General features: G+C 40.0%; 7 protein-coding genes and 1 long non-coding RNA gene across 10 annotated transcripts; 6 read left to right on the forward strand and 2 right to left on the reverse strand.

Moving 5' to 3' along the window:
• The first annotated feature begins 4995 nt into the window (after nucleotides 1-4995).
• On the forward strand, nucleotides 4996-5606 carry LOC120450014. The gene is made up of 2 exons (XM_039632737.1): nucleotides 4996-5373; nucleotides 5457-5606. The coding sequence occupies exons 1-2, from the start codon at nucleotides 4996-4998 to the stop codon at nucleotides 5604-5606; spliced, it is 528 nt and encodes a 175-aa protein (XP_039488671.1).
• A 378-nt stretch (nucleotides 5607-5984) lies between these two features.
• Nucleotides 5985-6599, forward strand: LOC120450201. Its single transcript, XM_039633069.1, has 2 exons — nucleotides 5985-6368; nucleotides 6444-6599. The coding sequence occupies exons 1-2, from the start codon at nucleotides 5985-5987 to the stop codon at nucleotides 6597-6599; spliced, it is 540 nt and encodes a 179-aa protein (XP_039489003.1).
• A 146-nt stretch (nucleotides 6600-6745) lies between these two features.
• On the forward strand, nucleotides 6746-7396 carry LOC120450085. The gene is made up of 3 exons (XM_039632878.1): nucleotides 6746-6961; nucleotides 7013-7180; nucleotides 7235-7396. The coding sequence occupies exons 1-3, from the start codon at nucleotides 6746-6748 to the stop codon at nucleotides 7394-7396; spliced, it is 546 nt and encodes a 181-aa protein (XP_039488812.1).
• Nucleotides 7397-7838: 442 nt separating this feature from the next.
• LOC120448390 lies at nucleotides 7839-9094 on the reverse strand. Its single transcript, XM_039630378.1, has 2 exons — nucleotides 8821-9094; nucleotides 7839-8755 (listed from the first exon to the last, which is right to left on the reverse strand). Exons 1-2 carry the CDS (start codon nucleotides 8987-8989, stop codon nucleotides 7893-7895), a joined length of 1032 nt encoding a protein of 343 aa, XP_039486312.1. The 5' UTR covers nucleotides 8990-9094; the 3' UTR covers nucleotides 7839-7892.
• Nucleotides 9095-9360: 266 nt separating this feature from the next.
• Nucleotides 9361-11092, forward strand: LOC120449518 (40S ribosomal protein S9). Its single transcript, XM_039632027.2, has 4 exons — nucleotides 9361-9487; nucleotides 9679-9924; nucleotides 10337-10523; nucleotides 10820-11092. Exons 2-4 carry the CDS (start codon nucleotides 9702-9704, stop codon nucleotides 10995-10997), a joined length of 588 nt encoding a protein of 195 aa, XP_039487961.1. The 5' UTR covers nucleotides 9361-9487; nucleotides 9679-9701; the 3' UTR covers nucleotides 10998-11092.
• A 188-nt stretch (nucleotides 11093-11280) lies between these two features.
• On the forward strand, nucleotides 11281-12384 carry LOC120449082. 3 transcript variants are annotated; one of them, XM_039631388.2, is made up of 4 exons: nucleotides 11281-11541; nucleotides 11602-11720; nucleotides 11902-11984; nucleotides 12030-12384. In XM_039631388.2, the coding sequence occupies exons 1-4, from the start codon at nucleotides 11333-11335 to the stop codon at nucleotides 12381-12383; spliced, it is 765 nt and encodes a 254-aa protein (XP_039487322.1). In that variant the 5' UTR covers nucleotides 11281-11332; the 3' UTR covers nucleotide 12384. The 3 variants fall into 3 exon arrangements, with proteins under 3 accessions (XP_039487322.1, XP_039487320.1, XP_039487321.1); XM_039631386.2 differs by having other exon boundaries at nucleotides 11283-11720; XM_039631387.2 differs by having other exon boundaries at nucleotides 11287-11720; nucleotides 12039-12384.
• LOC120449084 lies at nucleotides 12377-12829 on the reverse strand. The gene is made up of 2 exons (XR_005616179.1): nucleotides 12689-12829; nucleotides 12377-12628 (listed from the first exon to the last, which is right to left on the reverse strand). It is a non-coding gene; the product is annotated as an uncharacterized LOC120449084 (long non-coding RNA).
• On the forward strand, nucleotides 12781-15402 carry LOC120449081 (leucine-rich repeat-containing protein 59). The gene is made up of 4 exons (XM_039631385.2): nucleotides 12781-13035; nucleotides 13835-13894; nucleotides 13981-14247; nucleotides 14343-15402. The coding sequence occupies exons 1-4, from the start codon at nucleotides 12922-12924 to the stop codon at nucleotides 14892-14894; spliced, it is 993 nt and encodes a 330-aa protein (XP_039487319.1). The 5' UTR covers nucleotides 12781-12921; the 3' UTR covers nucleotides 14895-15402.
• The last annotated feature ends 776 nt before the right edge of the window (nucleotides 15403-16178 follow it).

The following is a 16178-nucleotide window of genomic DNA, read 5'->3' on the forward strand; positions in this document are numbered from 1 at the left end:
AGCCCATCATCATCATCGTCAGCATTGAAATGCCTGCCAAGGTGCAAATTCAATAAAGATAAAAAGTTTGTGGGCCAAAGTCTTTTCGAGCTGGATAACCTTATCGAGTCCTTGTCACGCCCGTCGCTCCTTCAAACATTTGCGTACGATGGGAATTATTAAAAATTTGGCCTTTGTGGCGCATAAAATTCTGAAATTGTTACCGCACAGTCAAATGAAACGAAACGAGACGAAACGAGACGTAGATGGTTTTCCAGTTCAGTGACAGCTTTTCATTTGTTTTCTTACCGGCCCAAAAGCGTTATGACAATCGTACGCACACCCACACAGCCACATACATACAGCCATAGCAGCGCATAGGAAAAACAAATGGGATCCGGGTCAAATGTGGAGGGCTCAGAGAATAAGTCGACACAAGTTTTATCTTTACGCTTGCCTGCGTTTTTGCGGTGCGTCGTCCCAAGTCGGAAACAAAGGGCCACACACAAAGTAAATGCCACGCGGCAATGAAGTGTAAAAATAACAAAAGCTGCTTTCTGCCACTCCCCCCAAAAATAAACGACTTTACCTGGACTCTGTCGTCGTCCTGCAGACTCTGTCCCACATAGTTGGAATTTAATTTCACAACAATAGCTTTTTAGCCCCCGCCCCTCCGTCCAAAAGTTGACCAAACCGAAAGTTTTGGTTTTAGCATTTCCTTTAAAGTCAGTCCGCTCGAAAGTCTCTGCTTTTTTAACGCACATTAAGCCGGGAATGTATACACTGTTTCTCGGCATTTCCCCATTTTCCCCATTTCCCATCGAGTCGAGTTCCTTTGCCGGCCATTTCTTATGGCCATTTGGCTTTTTATTGACTCACAGCGCGACTCCTTTTTGGGGGGACCTTTAGATTTGTGCTGCTTGTCACGTGGCCAGATGTTGAACTTACACGGGAGTTCAGGAGTCTTATTTTGTATTATTCTAGTTCTCTAATTGGAGGAAACGCTGTACGTGTGCTTGGGGCAATTAAAATTGCTCACATCCGCACGTTCGTCCTTAAAGGCAATTAAACGGTTTTAATTAGTTTTAACGACAAGTATTTTGCACTCTCATTTGTCACCGTCCACTGGCCAAATTAGTGGAATAAGAGGTGCTTAAGATGGAGATAAGTAAATTGTGGCAATGGCTGTGGTCAAGGCACCTCAAACTAATTGGAGCCTCGTATGCTTGGGTGAGCAAAGAAAAACACTTAATTAGTGTTGTATCCTAATGTAAGCCGAAGAAGAATTCATTCTCTCAACTAAAACAACTGGATTTTATACGTTTCCAAGCTGCTTCTGTTACTTGTACAGTAATAAACGCATTATTTATTTAAATAAGATTTCAAGTTGAGACTTACACTACTTAATAAGCTTATAGAAATAACACAACTACGCTTTGCTGCAGTTTTGTATAAATTTTTTAGACTTCAGCTCTAGATGTTTTGATGAGATTAAGCCTAGCAGAGCTCTGGCATTTAATATTAACTTAGTGCATCAGGAGTCTGACAAGCATAAGGATCCAATTGTTTAGACAGAGTAAGCCAATTTCTCAGCCACATACTCTACGAAATGAGGGACAATCGAATTCAATATATTGAGAGTCAATTTCGAATGTTGCCATGCTCGTTCCTCTCAGCCACCAGCCATCTAATCCGTATGGTATAACCTCATGTCATAGCCTCAATATATTATGGCTCCTTTCCACTTCCACACAGACTGTCTGTCATGTTTGTTTGGCCGTTGTCAAGTATTTCCTTGTATAGATATAGATATATATGGGAAACACAGGTCTCAGCTGCGTTCTCCTTCTTCGCCTGAAGAAGGCCCTTCAGAAAAACATGTCAAGACACTTGTTGTCAATGAAAGATGTTCGAGTACCGATTTCATATTTTCCATTGCCCCTCGAAATCAACTTCAAAATAAACCGTAAAGCACTGAGCTCAATTCCCCTCGAGATGAAATTAATGTTTATTGCATTTTATTAGCCACATCTAAATGGGAATCTGCTTGATTTTTTTATGGCCTCCTCTAATCACCATCGAAGTGCTTAAATTTACATGCTCAGATGAACACACTTGTACACTCAAGGATTCTACCCCAAAAATATGGATATAACAGCCAAAAAAAATGTAATTGTTCATGAAGTAGAACTCAAAAAAAAGGGAAAATAGGGAAAAAGGAAAAAACAATAAAGGAGCACATGTTAGGCTGGCAGGACAACGAAGCGCCCGATATGTGTGGGCCAGGAACACGTTTAAGTGGTCCAGAGAGCAACAATGTTGGCCAAAACAAGTGAGAGCCTGCATAACACATTAACAAAGCTAAAAGAATGCTAAAAAAAAACACGAAATTCCCAGAGCTTCATAGAAATCACGATCAGATGGCGAGGACTTTGGCTAGATACACCTTTATCAATATTCAACTCCTGCTGTGTCGGGACTGAAACATGGCAATTCAATCAGCGGAAACCCCACAACAACCAGTCGCCAAAAAGGTAAAATAAACGCCAAAAAAAACAACATATTTGCCAAATCAAAAACTGCACTCAAGGGAATACAATACATTCCCCATACAGAACTAGTCAACTACACTAAATTTTATTTTATAACCGCTGCATGTTGCCACGATGTATTGACCCCATAGTGGAAAATGCAAATAGTTACAGAACTTTTAGACAAAAACAAAAGCTCGAAATTGAAACGCATCAACAACAAAATTGTCTACTCACTTTCCACAAAAACTAAAAATATAGGAAAGAAAAAAATCGAAATATCAAATCAAGCGGAAACCATTGCCGAAACGTCGCACAGCCAAAAAATAAAAACAAATGCAGTGCCAACACCAAAAACGAAGCTCTTCGATTGCAATCAAATTGATGGGAGCAGCCGTCTGTAAACTAAATGTAAGTTGATAGTTTTCTGGCGACTAGGTTCCTTTTAAATAACCGAGATTGCATCTAAAAGTATATACCATATATAAGACTATAAACATAGGCATAGGACATCTAAGGTTCTCTAAAGAAATGATGAAACGGAGCACATGAAAAGCATATGCCACTTTTGGTAGCAAGGCAGTGAAGCAGAAATTCTTTTGCCTTGCCCCAAAAACACACAAATGAACTCGAGGCACTATTACATTTTTCACGCCAGTAAAAAGAAATACAAACGGCGAGGAGAAAACTTGGACATGCTGATCAACTGGCCAAGGTTTCGAATGCCAGAAGCTAGCATGGTTTTTCATCCCATCCGCTTTTTCCTTTTTCATTTCCCTTTTGGCAATTTCCTCTTTCAGACAGCGCCATCCGGATGTGAGTTCGACTTGGTCACTCCCGAAAATTACTAAAATTATATATCCGTTTCCGGTTTAAGTTGGATAGCGGCCGCCATCCTGCTTTTGTGCCCAATTTGGACAGGCATATCGAGTTATTTATTGGCACATTTCACCCTGCTCACCAGCAAAAATTGTGAAACATAATTTATGGCACATCGCGCATACGCCACATTGCAAGCAAATGTATCTATCTGCACAGGATGGACCGAATGTGAAACAGTTTTAAACCCATTGGCATGGCCATTTTTCACTCGATACATGAGCCGACCCACTTGTAATCCCTTAAGCCCACGCAAGTCAAATTGCTGCCATCGAGCATCGAACTTGTAGGCCAATTGTCCAAGCAATCAGCAGGCAAATTGTCAAAGCAACTAATCTTTGCCTTGGGGTTCATGTACCGAAATAAGCGCATTCTTAAAATGTTCTTCGAATATCTAATAACTTTTAAACATTTTGTTGAAATATATAGTTAATTTTTTAAAATAATTTCCCTATTAATGAACGGTATTGAAAGTTACTTATTTTAAGCAAACAAATTGTTTTCTGTGTGCCTCGTAGACATTGCCAAAATGGTTACCCATTCGAGTCGAATGCATCACTGCTCCGTCCAAAGGACAAAAGAGCAGTTAAGTGGCAACTTTTCTTCCGGAGAATCTGGGCATGGCCGTAATCATGACGACAAATTGCCCGGCCGGAGGCAATAATGATTAATAATGAGGCAGCAGTAGCAGTTGCAGTTGCTATGCCGCCGGAAAACGGCCAAAGTTTGTACTGCCGCTTGTGGCTTTATTAAAATAAATAACTCAGGCTAAGGCAGTTAAGGCGAAGGTAATCGCGACACGACCCTTGCTGCCACTTCCGCATCCGCTTCCGTTATGAATAACAAACTTGAGCGGCGGTCAAAGTTTACCGATGCCCGGGGGCAAAGTTATAATTTGTCTAATTAAAAGTTTACCTGATTAACCTGGCGGCTAACAAGGTCAGTGGTTGAGTGCAACAAAGCGTTTTGCCGGCCAAGACAACTAAACAAATCAACCACACATTCCAGCTTCAAGTATGGGAAAATAGTAGCAGTTTAGCAACTTTGTTTGTGGTCCCTGAAATTTACCAAAAAACCAGGGGTCACGTGACTTCTGTTACTGTGGCACATATCAACCTAATGCACATTGTTTTGCAGCTTTCTCGTTTTCCGGTGCCATTTTACGTGCATTTTATTGCTAAAGTTTTTCCGGTCATGTCCTGCGGAGTTGTCATGTGCGGTAAACCAAGGAAATTGTTGTCCAAACTATTCCAGCTAAGAAAAGACAGAATATGCGAAGAAAGTGGTTTTAAAAATCTTTTAGTTAGGTACATAGCTTTGCTAACAATTTTTCTCTTAAAATATACTTTAGGGTATTCATCTATAGGAATAACTACGCATAACAATACATACATAAAGAATTTAAAAATTTAAATTGTAAATACGAAAATATACTTGTTTGGCCTGTTCGATCTACAAAAATATCGTAGTATATTCTATTAAGCATTATTAAAAACCAGATTGATATTTAAGTGCTTCGATTTTTTCAATTGAATAATTTTTAAAATTGTTTAATAATTGGTGCGCAATGCCGATAGAGTTTTACCTCAATTGAAAATTGCTGGGCATGTCGAGCGGTCTTGTCATTGGAATTTTTTGGACTTTATTGTGGTCAATATTAGTTGCAGGAGATTTTCACTTGCAAAATGTGATTTGCGAGTCCTTGGACACCACGATTACGAATTTTAGCCGCTGCGAGATGAAGTTCATTCGACGGGGCGTGACTGCCTTCTATATGGTTTGGAAAGTATTCAAAGTGCCAATCAACAAGGTGGACATAAATGTGTCATTGTACAAGAAATCAAACGGATATCGACCATTTCTCTTTAACCAGACCCTGGATTTTTGTTACTATATGCGGAATCCCCAAGCGCATCCATTGATATACATGATGCATAAAGTATTTATACAAGCATCCAACATAAATCACACCTGTCCGTATAATGTAAGTATCAAACAAAACAAGTAAAACAAATAAAATATGAAAAGTAATTGGTAATTTGGAATAAATATATTTGTTATTAACAGCACGATGTGATTATAAATGAGTTTATGTACAAGGAGAACGACTTGAAAGATCTGCCAATACCAAATGGTGAATACATGATTAGATTGAAAGTCGCATTAGACAAGGAGTATCGAACATCCATCAAGATTTACGCAAAAAGAAAGGACTGACTCAAAGTTTAAAGGTTATTCAAAATCACTTTTACACTATTCATTTTCCGGAAAGTATTGGCCTGTTTATCCACTTAATAAAATCGTAAATGAATAAAAAACAAATGTTCCTTTAACAGCTAAAACAGTATTGAAATTTTTAAGACTAATAAAAAAATTTAAAAATATCAAAACATTTTTGCGAAAATTACTGATAAAAAAACATAAAAAAATATAATAAAGTAATTGGGAAATACTTTCATCGCTCACTGTTAAAACTCATTCAACTTGGAATCTTCGGTTACGACAAATTGCTCGGCCAGCTTAATTTAGTTATAATGGCGATTAATTAACTTTTCAAAATAACATTAAATTGTCACCAAAAGCGCAACACTCAACATGAAGTTTTTGGTTATTACTAACGTGTTTCTAACTATGATACTGTTTCCTAGCACACTAGGAGGTCATTTTCGATTCACCAACGTTAAGTGCACAAGTCTGGATCCGGAGTTTGCGGAGGTCAAGGAATGCTTCCTGAAGATGGTGCGTCGAAATGTTGTGGGAATTAATTTTCACCTGGCGATTAAATACAGCCAACCCATCAATAAAGTTGAGTTCAACCTATGTATATTTCGAAAATCAAATATGTACAGGTTGTTCTGGGTAAACCACACCATCGACTTTTGCTATTACATGCGCAGACCACAACAATATCCGATTTTCTATATGTTTCACGATTCCCTAATGGCAGCCACCAATGCCAATCACTCGTGTCCATATACCGTATGTACATAAATATATCTTTACACCAAATAACAATTAACAATAACAATTGTATCGCCTTTTCTATGCCAACAGGAGAAGGATATCTATGTGAAGAAAATGACTTTCAACGATAAGACGGTGGAGGACCTGCTCGCCTTCTTACCTGATGGCGAGTACAAGCTTGTAGTATCTGTTGGTGCTTTTGGTGTCTGGCGAATGCAAGTCAACGTGTTCGGTGTGCGTGATTAATAATAGGATTGTTAAAATAATCACCAAAACAGTTTAAAATGAAGTATATTTGTGATCGGGAAAATCAATATTAATCAATCAAAGCAAACCAGCCGTTAAATCATACAATACGCGAACAGTGTAACAATTTTCATCGATGAGGTAACATGAAAGAACCGCTATTAAGTTTAGTGCTCCCACTACTTGTCATATTGGATTGGAGCCAGGGGAAGGTTTTCAAAATCAGCAAGATGGAGTGCCGATCTCTGGATCCATCTTTTACGTACTTTAAAACTTGTAAAGTGGTTCACAGGGAAAATGGTCGAGCTGCTCTCTATGTTAGCGAGGTGTTTCTCTATGAAAATCCAATTGATGATATCGTTGTAAGTTGTTAAATAAATATTATGAAAAATAAATAAATAAGTATTTTCTAGCTAAACCTGGGAATTTTTAAAATAGCTAAAAATCGTCGATTTCAGTTCCTGAATGAGACTTTGGACTACTGTCTTTTTAGTCGGCAGTATTTGGCCAGTGGATTTTTCGGATTTCTAATGACTCCACTCTTGAAAATCTCAAATGTGAATGCTACATGTCCGCTTCAGGTGAGATCCAATGGGGTGATTATCAAATGTTGTCATTGATGGTATAATCTATAGCAAAATATAAGTTTCAATGGCTTTCCTGTTGATGAAAACACAATAAAGGAGATTCCAATTCCAAATGGTGTTTATATGTTCCACTTGCGAGCATCCATGATGAAAAAATGGAGGACAGACGTGAAAGTCTATGCTACTCGAGTTAATAAGTATACTGAATAACTGTTGAATAACTGTTTATTTTGCTCCATCCTAAACAGGGATACTGTATTTCCTACATTGTAACTACATTCTAAAAGTATTAAATATTTGACACAGCATTGTAAAATATACACTAAAATTACATTAAATGTAATATACATTTGACGAAGAATGTACCAAATGCATCCACATCTTTACAAAAGGCGCCACTGTGAAAAATTGTTATCAAACAAAATTTAATCCCTGCTGCAATAAAATACAATATTTAATCATGTGATTTCATATAAGTGAATCATATAAGTTTGCTTTCGCTTCTGAGAAAATCAAAAGTCGCAGTCAATGCATAAGCAAAATTCAAGAAGCGACGAAAATCAAAAATCAGCTTTAGTCGCCCTGTTTCGTACAGAAACTCTCCCGCAAACCCCAAAGCAGCAAGGCTAATAAATATTTATATGTTTATGGCTTTATTATTCAGAAATACAAAACATTTCACCATTACAAGGCGCAAAATTGATTATTATTTGAAGAGCTGGCGCAATGCATTACCGTTGTCATTTCTGTAGCAGATTTGTAGTTTTCTAAGAATTTCAATAGCATTAGCTTTACAGGTGTCAAGATCTGAGCTATCCAGACGAACGAATATATTGTGCCCATTTGCTAAGAAAAAGGGCAATGTGCCACACCGAAGGTGATTTACCAATCGCTCCCACATCTCCACCAAAAGAGAAGCCTCGTCCCTTTGCCAGTTGACATTTGAAAGTCGCTGGAGGAGAACGGATTTAAGCATGTAACTGGACAAGTGCGGCAAATCGTTGGCATCACGTAATCCCTTCATGAGGCGCAAAACATTCTTAAGATTGTAAGAGCCCTTCATCACTTCGCGTTCCCAGTGCGGTGCGCACACCATGAAGGTGCGATCATCGTTGCTTCCCGATTTCTTTTGCGGAATGGCGAACCACGAATAATCTCTACGCACCTGACTGGGAACCGGCGGTTCGTTCAACGGCCACTGAGACCCATGGAACTCGAATGCCGGCACCAGATCGAAAGATATGGTGCGATCTTCGCATTTGGCCTCAATAGAATGGGCACAGCCATATCCTTCTGCTGTATACTTTGTAGTATAGGTACGTCCAGAACAAGTTAGGCGCAAAGATGAATTAAACACCTTTTGAAAGATACCACGCAGCCAGCCCTGAAGATCCGCGCGGTAAATATACCCATCATGGGATACCAAGCGCGAATTTCTGCCTCCATGTGCATACAGAAGAACAAAGGCGTTTTCGTTTCTTTTTGGGACGACATGGAATGGGAACTTGAGCTTCATATGCAAATAAAATTCATCAGGAGTCGACAACTTGACGCCATCCAAGTAACTTCCTGTTAAGAAATAGATAAAATCTTAATAAAAAACTTATTTCGTTTTTGCTAAGATGTGAACATACCACCCAGACTAAGGCCGTCATAAGCACTGCGAAAAGTTTGGTCTTCAGATTTCAACCTATCGATCACATAGTTTTGAATTGCAATAGCGTCGTTAGCATAACTAGAGCGATCATCGTCGGAAATTTGCAGGTCATTTAAAATGTTTTTAATTTCGTTATTAAAACTCATGGTTAGACGATTTCTTCTCCTTTCAAGCAAAAGATTTCACTGAAAAAATAGACAAATTCAATTCAATTTCACAATTGAAATTCACTAAACCTTCGTCGGCAAGCTTTAAAACTCAACTGGCTAATTCTGGTAAACCCCCTTTTTACGATGCCTCGGTCTGCTAGATAACAGCCCTGTTTTCTGTTATCTACCGGATGTAAGCCAGAATGCTACTTTTAACATCAAGCTGAAAAAAAGAAGCAAAAATCTAGAACAATCTATGAAATGTTGGCCAACGTAAAGTAAGTCTAACAAAAGACCGAAAGTGGCAGATAATAAAATTTATTATAAGAGTATAATTACATTCGAAATGCCAACTATCGTTGGCATAATAAACAAGCGATAGTAATTGACAAAAGAGTGACCGTTTGTTTTCCGTGGTATGATGGTGTATTTAGCTTAGACACTCTGGTCATACTTCGGGCTGCTCTCTTTCTTTTTCCAAACGTGAGCAAAACCGTAAGTACAAAATGGGAGCTCCGCAAAAACTTTAAAAAACCATGGTAATATGCAATAGAATGAACAAATTGGTCTGCTTAAGGGTGAATCGACTTTTGCCATGATGAATATTTCAAAGTTTTAGTGAAATGGAATCCAGATGGTGTAGATACGCAGAGATTACCGAACTTAACCTAACTTTTGCATTACAGTGCTCGGTTGAATTGTCGGAAACATGGTGAACGGCCGCATACCCTCGGTCTTCTCGAAGACCTACGTGACTCCCCGTCGCCCCTATGAAAAGGCGCGTCTGGACCAGGAGTTGAAGATCATCGGCGAGTATGGTCTGCGCAACAAGCGCGAGGTGTGGCGCGTCAAGTACGCCCTGGCCAAGATCCGTAAGGCCGCCCGTGAGCTGCTGACCCTCGACGAGAAGGACGAGAAGCGTCTGTTCCAGGGTGAGTACCTTGCAGACCCGTACTGTCGAACTTCCTCAACCAGCACCCTCTTGGTTTCCGACTTGTGGGCCACTTCAAAACAATGATAATTGCCGGTTCTAATACGCGAGAACAATAGCTGTGCAATCATTTGAATATGTCTGTCTTAGCAAACCACGTGTAAAACTGTTTCTAAGATTCAATCTATTTCATTGTATGTTTAAATGTCTAGGCTGGAAGTGAATAAGGAAGTTCGACTGATTAATGTAATAATTGCCCCGACCTGATGAACTGTATTAAAAAAAATATTCTGACACTTCTTGTCTGAAAAAAAACCTTGACGTTAACAAATACACACTGAAGGCGATTCTCTGCCAGATCCTTCTATGGCTTTTTGGAAGATTTATTAATTGTGTACCCATTTTACCCACAGGTAATGCCCTGCTGCGTCGTCTGGTCCGTATCGGTGTCCTGGACGAGTCCCGCATGAAGCTCGATTACGTGCTGGGTCTGAAGATTGAGGACTTCTTGGAGCGTCGTCTGCAGACGCAGGTGTTCAAGCTGGGACTTGCCAAGTCCATCCATCACGCCCGCGTCCTGATCCGCCAGCGTCACATTCGGTAAATATCGCTTGGACAAGCGACGACAGCGTCGCCAGGCTCTCTCAGACATAAATATGTTTTGTTCAGTAAGACCACTTGGGAGTCGAACAGGCTTCAATGCTTGTACCGGCTCTCAACGTCTTTGATTGCACATGTGACTCTGTTCACTCCAATCGAAATTGCAAAATGCCCGCCTAGCGTAAGTTGCACTGAACGTTTTTTTGTTGAACCATAATACAGCCGCAACCACTCGATGGTTATCTTTGAGCAGGGCTTAACTAATCCGAGTATGCTATTCTTTCATGTTTTCACAGTGTCCGCAAGCAGGTGGTCAACATCCCGTCGTTCGTCGTGCGCCTGGACTCCCAGAAGCACATCGACTTCTCCCTGAAGTCGCCCTTCGGCGGCGGCCGTCCCGGTCGCGTCAAGAGGAAGAACCTGAAGAAGAACCAGGGCGGTGGCGGTGGAGCTGCTGAAGAGGAGGAGGACTAAGCAGCAGTAGCCAGCTGCGGCCAAAAGAAATACAAGGCGCAGACTTTTGATAAAAATCTGTTTGTTTTACACAAATAAATGTAAAATTACCTAAAGTTAAATGTGTTTCAATGCGCATATGTATTTTTAATGGGGGGGTTAAAGATGTTATCGAACTACATACGATAAATACAAATCAGTATAAAAATATTGGATTGAACTGCAGTTAAAAGTAAGCGCACGTTGAGTTTAAATTTTTCGATACCGATTTTTCGGTTAGGGATGCAATTCGAGGGTATCGATAAGCGGCTGATCAGCTGCAGCGTGTTTACGTTTATTTGTTGTTTTCTGTGAAAATGTTTTCAAAAAGAACTCGAGGAAAGAACTTCACCGAGCAAGAAGAACATGCTCTGCTCGATCTCGTGCTTCTGAACAAGGATATTCTGCAGGACAAGACGAAGGATGCCGCTACTTGGCGACGAAAGGCCGAAACGTGGGAGCGGCTGACCATGGAATTTCAGGCACAAACGGGAACGGATAGATCGTGCGCTGCACTTCGCGAAAAGTACGATAATATGAAAAAAAACTTGCGGAATAAGTACAGAGGAGTTAAGCATTTTAAAAGGCAGGCAGAGCACCATTCCGCTGTTAGTTCCTGGTACCAGAGTTCTACGACGTCGCAGGACAATGCCGATCACACAGGAATCACCGGCAGTCCACTGGAAAACCAGTTTGATAGTGACGGTAAGTTGAGTGGTGTTCATGTGTATAGGGCACTTAACAAAAGGGTTATGTTCCTGAAACATGCCGTGTTAAACAATGGAAGGAGGTATTGCAAAAATAGTGGTTGCGGTCCACGATCTTAGTTAACCTTCGAAGTTTTGGTTTTTATTCATATTAAAGATGCGCCTACTTTTGATTCCAGGAAATTCCCAATTACTGAGTGCAGCCAAAGAAGAAAATTCTTCAATCAGCTTACAAAACTCAGATAACTCCCAATTACTGCAAGTATGTAAAAGTCTTTTCTTAACTTCTTGTTAGTAAGATTTGAAGTTTTTTAAGGAAAACATTGATGATATCGAGGAAATCGAATCCGTGGATTATTCCCAAAGATGGAAGAGGAGAATATTGGAAACTTGCAGCTCCCCTGAACAGCCGATGGTCAAAACATCAACTCGCGTTGAGGAGGAGCAGGTGGAATTGTTTAGGTTACAGCAGCAATATTATAAAGATCAGAATGTAAGAGCCGCTGAGAAGCACAAATATGAAGTGGAGAGGGAACTAATAGAACTACAAACGGCTCGAATAAAAAACCAGTTAATTGAAATGGAAATTGAATTGAAGCGCGAAGAATTGGCTAAACTGAGGCAAAGGTCTTTAACAGAAACAAATTTTACAAATGGTTGATTTTTCTAGTTTACATTAAATATATAAGATTGTACATAGCATAGAAAGAAGAAGGGCATTTAGTGTATTAAGCTATCATAAAATCCATTAATAATTGATATCACATTCAGAAAACATTACTGTTACAAACCAACCCATTAACATTAATCAAGTTTGTGCATACAAATAAGTCATGTATAAGTTTTCGTATTGTACTGAATTCGAGAAATACAGTAAAACAGTCCAAAAATTGCTGTCCGTTGCTCCTGCAAAACAGTTTTTAACACTTAATAAATAAATATTTTGTAATATCAACGTAAACAAACTTGAATGGTAATCAGTGTGCCCGGAACAGTAATCTAACGAAATCCTGCTGTTATCGATGTTGTAATCGTTATTTATCGAGCTTTCGTGTGCTTTGCCAGCAACCTGCCATTCTCACAAAACGGACGTTTGAAAATCACTCGAGATTCGGGTAAACACAAACTCCAAGTGCCGAGTACAAACAGCAGCCGGAAGTAAATCGCGGATAAATAGTGGATAAGCAAGTGTCGCCGAAATGCCGAAACCCGGTGACAAGGCGAAGGTGAAGGTGAACGTCAAGGAGCGGGTGGTGGACGAGTCCTGCGACTTGAGTCTCTCGGAACTAAGCGAAATACCGGTGCGCGAGATCGTAAGTACAAGCTGGAAATACAAGTAATTAGCACCGTTTCTTGGTGTCTCTATCTGCACCATCTCCCATTGCCCATCAGCCAACATCCCCCTCGCTTCCTCTTGGGGCCACGTTTGTTGTCTGGCGTATGTCTAGTCACTGTCTGTCTCGCTTGCACAAGTGCCGGGTGGTGGGGGTGCTGTTTGGCATGGAGAAACCCACCACCCCACCTAGTTGTTGTTGCTTTGCCGGCTGGCTTGCAATTAACGCTGACGTCGGCTTCCGCACAACCCCCCCTCTTAACCCTTGTGTGGTTGCAAATGCAGTTGAATTCGCTCGAGGGGGTTGATTTTTGGTCTTTGCCACCCCTCAAAAACTCAGAAGTTTGCCAAAAAAAAAAAAAGGAAAAACAAGTATGGTAGCTAGAGTAGAGTGACCCGACTACTGGATACCGACTACCAATTATTATATTCCATTATTATTATACTATTAATAATTATAACGATTTCACTGCCTTTGGTTTCATGAGGCGGTACTTGATTTCATCTTTATATATGTTAATTATTACCTTTATCGGAAAAGCTCACCAGAATTAAGTATCAGAATTTATTTAAGATTTTTCCGTAACATTTTCAAAAGTATAGAAACTTACCATCTCGGGAATTTGTCGATCAACAGCATACCCCGCAATTTTCTCAACATTTAAGGGGTACAAATTAAAAGAAAGGGACTTTCGAGGCACTTACATATTTCGGGGGTTTCATTTTTCGGTCATGTTTTGCCACTGGTTCTGAGTTTAGTTTGTCCTTGTGCTTTGCAGGCTTCGTTCAAGCGCGTTACCGTTTTGGATCTCTCCAGCAATCGCCTGGCCAGCCTGGGAGTAAGTAGTCGCACTACATCTAGTCACCCGGAGCACAAACGTACTAAATGCCTAAATGCCTTTTTCGGGCTCTCCTATTGCCTTAGAAAAACTTTTCTATTCTCACACGCTTGGTGCGGCTGGATCTAAGCAAGAATCAAATCAAATTCCTGCCCGAGGACTTTGGCCAGCTGGAGCAGTTGCGCCACTTGGACTTGTACAACAATTGCTTGGAGCACCTGCCCATTAGCTTCGGTCAGCTGCGTCGTTTGCGGTACTTGGATCTGAAGGGGAATCCACTGACGCCCGCCTGGGAGAAGATTGTGGGTTGCTGCTCCACGCAAAAGGACTGCCAGCAGGCGGCCAAGAACACAGTAAGTGGCCCTCCACTTGAGTGGCCCTCGAGTGACACAGCTTTGGGCACCATCCAACTTTTCTCCGTTTTTTTTTTAATTTTTCCATTTTCCAGGTCAGCATCTGCGCCAACTACAAGCCGGAATTCATTGAACGCGAACGTTTGGCCGCCCAAGAGAGCCAGAAAATGGCCGGAGCCGGGGATTCCAGTGCCAATGCCGTCCCAACGAATGGCGGTGCAGCCGGCGGAAAGAAGTCAACAAAACCCAATAATAAGAAAGCTAAAGCCAAAAAACTTGCCGGTGGGGGAGACAATGAGCTGACAATCAAACCAGTGAATGTAGCAGGATCAGGAGGAACAGCAACAGCATTGGGATCGAAATCATTTCAAAAGAACAATCAAAAGAAAAAGAACTCGAAGGGCGACTCCTGGTTGAATCTACTGTCGAGAGCTGCACTATCATCGCTGGTCACCTTTCTGGTTCTTTTCATCATCAACTTGTTAATTATTTACATGATCATGTTCAAGAATCCGGACATCGCCGACAAGCTGGTGGAGTACATACCACATCAATATCGCGATTGGATCCTAACCAAAACGGAGTTCTTCCGGCTGCGTGTTACCGACTGGATCTCAGAATTTCGAACACCGCCGGAGGAACACTGACGGTTCATTTATTTGAAGCCTTAGAGCGCTGGGCTTCAAATGGAATAAATCGCTTAACAAATCTCGGATGCATAGCGCGTGTGTGGAGGCAAAATTCAAGTTAAGATACGTGTAGACGACCACCTGAACGAGTTATACGACTGCTACTTTGATATACCATTATCTGTAATTTAACGCCATTTATTTTGATAGACACTAAGTCACTACGTCCATAGAAGGCAGATTTTAATATGAAAAACCACTCGTACTCCGCAACTAAAGAGGCCACTTAAAAGACACCGAACTACACTCAATCACTCAGCTCAATCGAACTCAGATGAATCTACAGCTAACCATAACTAACCATAGCTCAAGCTCAAGCTCAACTCAATAGTAACTGAATGGCGGTTCCAAACTGGCCAAAGCATAGAAACTACAGACACAGTCAGACCAGGCATCCTCGTAATATTCACATCTATCAGGTCAGATCAGATAAAATCGAATCGAATAAACTCACCTACAACTGAAATACTTTAATCGTGTGCAATTCCCATCTTATTTAAAGTTCATGCTCAAATTGTATTCATGTTTGCCTGACCATTTAACATTTGTAGATTTCAAATCACATAGGTTTTATTGCAATACGCAAAGGAAATGTATACCACCATTAGTGGAATTTGCAGATAATCAAAATGAAACTCAAACGGTTTCATATGGTTTATGCGAAATCAAAATAATTTAATTGTAACGAAATATTTGCAAGATTTTTTGAATAAAAACTTACATTTTAACAAATGCATTGAGCCTATTTGTATCGTATATCTAATAGGGTATATCAGCTTCGGTTCACTTCAATTCCAGTTTTTAATAGTATTTTACTTAATACTTGAACTAAATTTGTTCCATCATTTAACTATTCGCGGGCAAAATCTAACGAATAAAATTAATTTTATGTCCCAGGAAATTGTTAATAAAAATAATTTCAATTGAGATTGTGTGAAATTCATGCTTATCTATTCACTTGGTCACCTCGCTATCTTATATTTATGGCCCCCTATTGGGCACGCGAGTCTTTATCACACAGTTCATATTAAATATAACTATTAATCTATTTTTATTTATTATTTTCGGTTTCTTTTTTATTTCTGTACATTTCTACTGATTATCAAAAATCATTTCAAGTAAAATGCATTGTTCAGGTAAATGTTTGTTAGTTATATAGACTTTGTAATAGGAGTCCAATCAATATTAAGTTAAATGTGCTTTCCAACCATTATAAAGTAGTTTCCTTTTGTGCACGCAAAT

Source organism: Drosophila santomea, chromosome 3L, assembly GCF_016746245.2.
Source record: "Drosophila santomea strain STO CAGO 1482 chromosome 3L, Prin_Dsan_1.1, whole genome shotgun sequence".
NCBI lineage: Eukaryota > Metazoa > Arthropoda > Insecta > Diptera > Drosophilidae > Drosophila > Drosophila santomea.

What these genes read in the sequence shown, in the direction of transcription:
- LOC120450201 (XM_039633069.1), top strand. Translation starts at nt 5,985, where the DNA reads ATGAAGTTTTTGGTTATTACTAACGTGTTTCTAACTATGATACTGTTT. An exon ending in ATCACTCGTGTCCATATACC is followed by an intron (nt 6,369 to 6,443) that starts GTATGTACATAA and finishes CTATGCCAACAG; the next exon opens with GAGAAGGATATCTATGTGAA.
- LOC120449518 (XM_039632027.2), top strand. Translation starts at nt 9,702, where the DNA reads ATGGTGAACGGCCGCATACCCTCGGTCTTCTCGAAGACCTACGTGACT. An exon ending in CGAGAAGCGTCTGTTCCAGG is followed by an intron (nt 9,925 to 10,336) that starts GTGAGTACCTTG and finishes TTTTACCCACAG; the next exon opens with GTAATGCCCTGCTGCGTCGT. An exon ending in ATCCGCCAGCGTCACATTCG is followed by an intron (nt 10,524 to 10,819) that starts GTAAATATCGCT and finishes ATGTTTTCACAG; the next exon opens with TGTCCGCAAGCAGGTGGTCA.
- LOC120449082 (XM_039631386.2), top strand. Translation starts at nt 11,333, where the DNA reads ATGTTTTCAAAAAGAACTCGAGGAAAGAACTTCACCGAGCAAGAAGAA. An exon ending in AAACCAGTTTGATAGTGACG is followed by an intron (nt 11,721 to 11,901) that starts GTAAGTTGAGTG and finishes TTTTGATTCCAG; the next exon opens with GAAATTCCCAATTACTGAGT. An exon ending in ATAACTCCCAATTACTGCAA is followed by an intron (nt 11,985 to 12,029) that starts GTATGTAAAAGT and finishes TAAGATTTGAAG; the next exon opens with TTTTTTAAGGAAAACATTGA.
- LOC120449081 (XM_039631385.2), top strand. Translation starts at nt 12,922, where the DNA reads ATGCCGAAACCCGGTGACAAGGCGAAGGTGAAGGTGAACGTCAAGGAG. An exon ending in AAATACCGGTGCGCGAGATC is followed by an intron (nt 13,036 to 13,834) that starts GTAAGTACAAGC and finishes TGTGCTTTGCAG; the next exon opens with GCTTCGTTCAAGCGCGTTAC. An exon ending in AGCAGGCGGCCAAGAACACA is followed by an intron (nt 14,248 to 14,342) that starts GTAAGTGGCCCT and finishes TCCATTTTCCAG; the next exon opens with GTCAGCATCTGCGCCAACTA.
- LOC120450085 (XM_039632878.1), top strand. Translation starts at nt 6,746, where the DNA reads ATGAAAGAACCGCTATTAAGTTTAGTGCTCCCACTACTTGTCATATTG. An exon ending in ATCCAATTGATGATATCGTT is followed by an intron (nt 6,962 to 7,012) that starts GTAAGTTGTTAA and finishes AGTATTTTCTAG; the next exon opens with CTAAACCTGGGAATTTTTAA. An exon ending in ATGCTACATGTCCGCTTCAG is followed by an intron (nt 7,181 to 7,234) that starts GTGAGATCCAAT and finishes TATAATCTATAG; the next exon opens with CAAAATATAAGTTTCAATGG.
- LOC120450014 (XM_039632737.1), top strand. Translation starts at nt 4,996, where the DNA reads ATGTCGAGCGGTCTTGTCATTGGAATTTTTTGGACTTTATTGTGGTCA. An exon ending in ATCACACCTGTCCGTATAAT is followed by an intron (nt 5,374 to 5,456) that starts GTAAGTATCAAA and finishes TGTTATTAACAG; the next exon opens with CACGATGTGATTATAAATGA.
- LOC120448390 (XM_039630378.1), bottom strand. Translation starts at nt 8,989, where the DNA reads ATGAGTTTTAATAACGAAATTAAAAACATTTTAAATGACCTGCAAATT. An exon ending in TGACGGCCTTAGTCTGGGTG is followed by an intron (nt 8,756 to 8,820) that starts GTATGTTCACAT and finishes ATTTCTTAACAG; the next exon opens with GAAGTTACTTGGATGGCGTC.